General features: G+C 46.9%; 1 protein-coding gene across 3 annotated transcripts in view; it reads right to left on the bottom strand.

Moving 5' to 3' along the window:
- Window positions 1-1,217, bottom strand: part of KANSL1 (KAT8 regulatory NSL complex subunit 1) — a 62,193-nt gene that overhangs the window by 7,421 nt on the left and 53,555 nt on the right. For all 3 annotated transcript variants that reach the window (XM_008638495.2, XM_017740530.1, XM_017740531.1), the window contains exon 6: window positions 726-891. In XM_008638495.2, coding sequence (XP_008636717.2) covers window positions 726-891 — 166 coding nt within the window. The remainder of the gene's footprint in view (window positions 1-725; window positions 892-1,217) is intronic.

Genomic DNA, 1,217 nt, shown 5'->3' with positions numbered 1-1,217 from the left:
CTGTCCAGCCTGGCCTTGGACACTTCCAGGGATGGGGCAGCCATAATTTTACACCTCAGGCAGCCACAAACTCCCACCAAGGGAAGGAACCACTACAATCCATGCACTGCCCAACTCTCCCGACAAAAGTACCAGTTCAAGAAGATTCTGGAAATTACTTTTCCCTTGGGAAAAGTCCCTACACACGAAATCTGTGAATACCCCACAGTCAGGGTTGGTTAATTATTCCTCTTAATGATGATTAACCCTGAAGCTGTAACACAGGAAATTGAGTGTCCTAACGGGAACATCCCTTCTTGCTGTGCCTACTGAACCATGGAAGATCGTTTACAATTCCTCACAAGGTCAAAAGGATTTCCTGTGACAAACCAATCCACAAATCATTTTATACAGATGGACAAACTCATGGAAGCAAATATTTCTCAAGTGGTTTAGAACCCCAAAGACCCCAGAGCCAGGTCCCAGGAAGGACTCCCAGGCACTGCTTGGCTTCCCCATTGTGAGTGAGGCTCCAGGTCGAGATTCCCAAAACACAGCAGAGCCCAGGTATAACACTTTCCCAGACCGTCCTGCTCCAGTCAATGCTCTAATCCCAAAAACACCTGCAGATGGACAAGTTTGGCTGTACCCAAGCAGATCTGCACCTCCCCTGGAAGCCCGGGGCACCTCCAAGCATCCCCTGTAACCAGCCAGGACCCAGCGGGACCCGCGGGGGCTGCACTCACCATCCGGGAATGACAGGACAGGATGGATGCAGGAGTCCAGCTGGGAGAGGCGCTCCAGCAGAGGGGCATCGTACTGGATCTCCAGAGTGGTGGAGCTGCGGGTGCCACACAGGGCACAGGAGGGGTTCACGTCACAGCTGCAGCGCGCCAGGCTGGCTCGGTGGGCCTGCAGAGGGACACGGGGCAACAGCGCACGTCAGCGAGCCCAAGGACTCTCCTCACACATTCCTCTGACAGCTCATGAAAAACATCCTAGAGGTAGTGCTGTTGTTTTAACATTACTTGTACATAGATATAAAAATACATATTCTATATGCATACAAAATACGTTAAAAGACACCTGTATTTTATATATTATAGTTACATTTTATTATTAATAAATATATAATAAATTCATTTTATTTCTGTATATTTATTATCTGGAATAGTTGTTATGTGACATTTATATTGTTATAAAATTGTAATTATTATGTATACGTATAGCATACTCAA

The sequence above is a fragment of the Corvus brachyrhynchos genome, unplaced genomic scaffold (assembly GCF_000691975.1).
Source record: "Corvus brachyrhynchos isolate BGI_N302 unplaced genomic scaffold, ASM69197v1 scaffold47, whole genome shotgun sequence".
NCBI lineage: Eukaryota > Metazoa > Chordata > Aves > Passeriformes > Corvidae > Corvus > Corvus brachyrhynchos.
The sequence above is the reverse complement of the archived record's forward strand: the minus strand, read 5'-3'. Positions and strand labels throughout refer to the sequence as shown.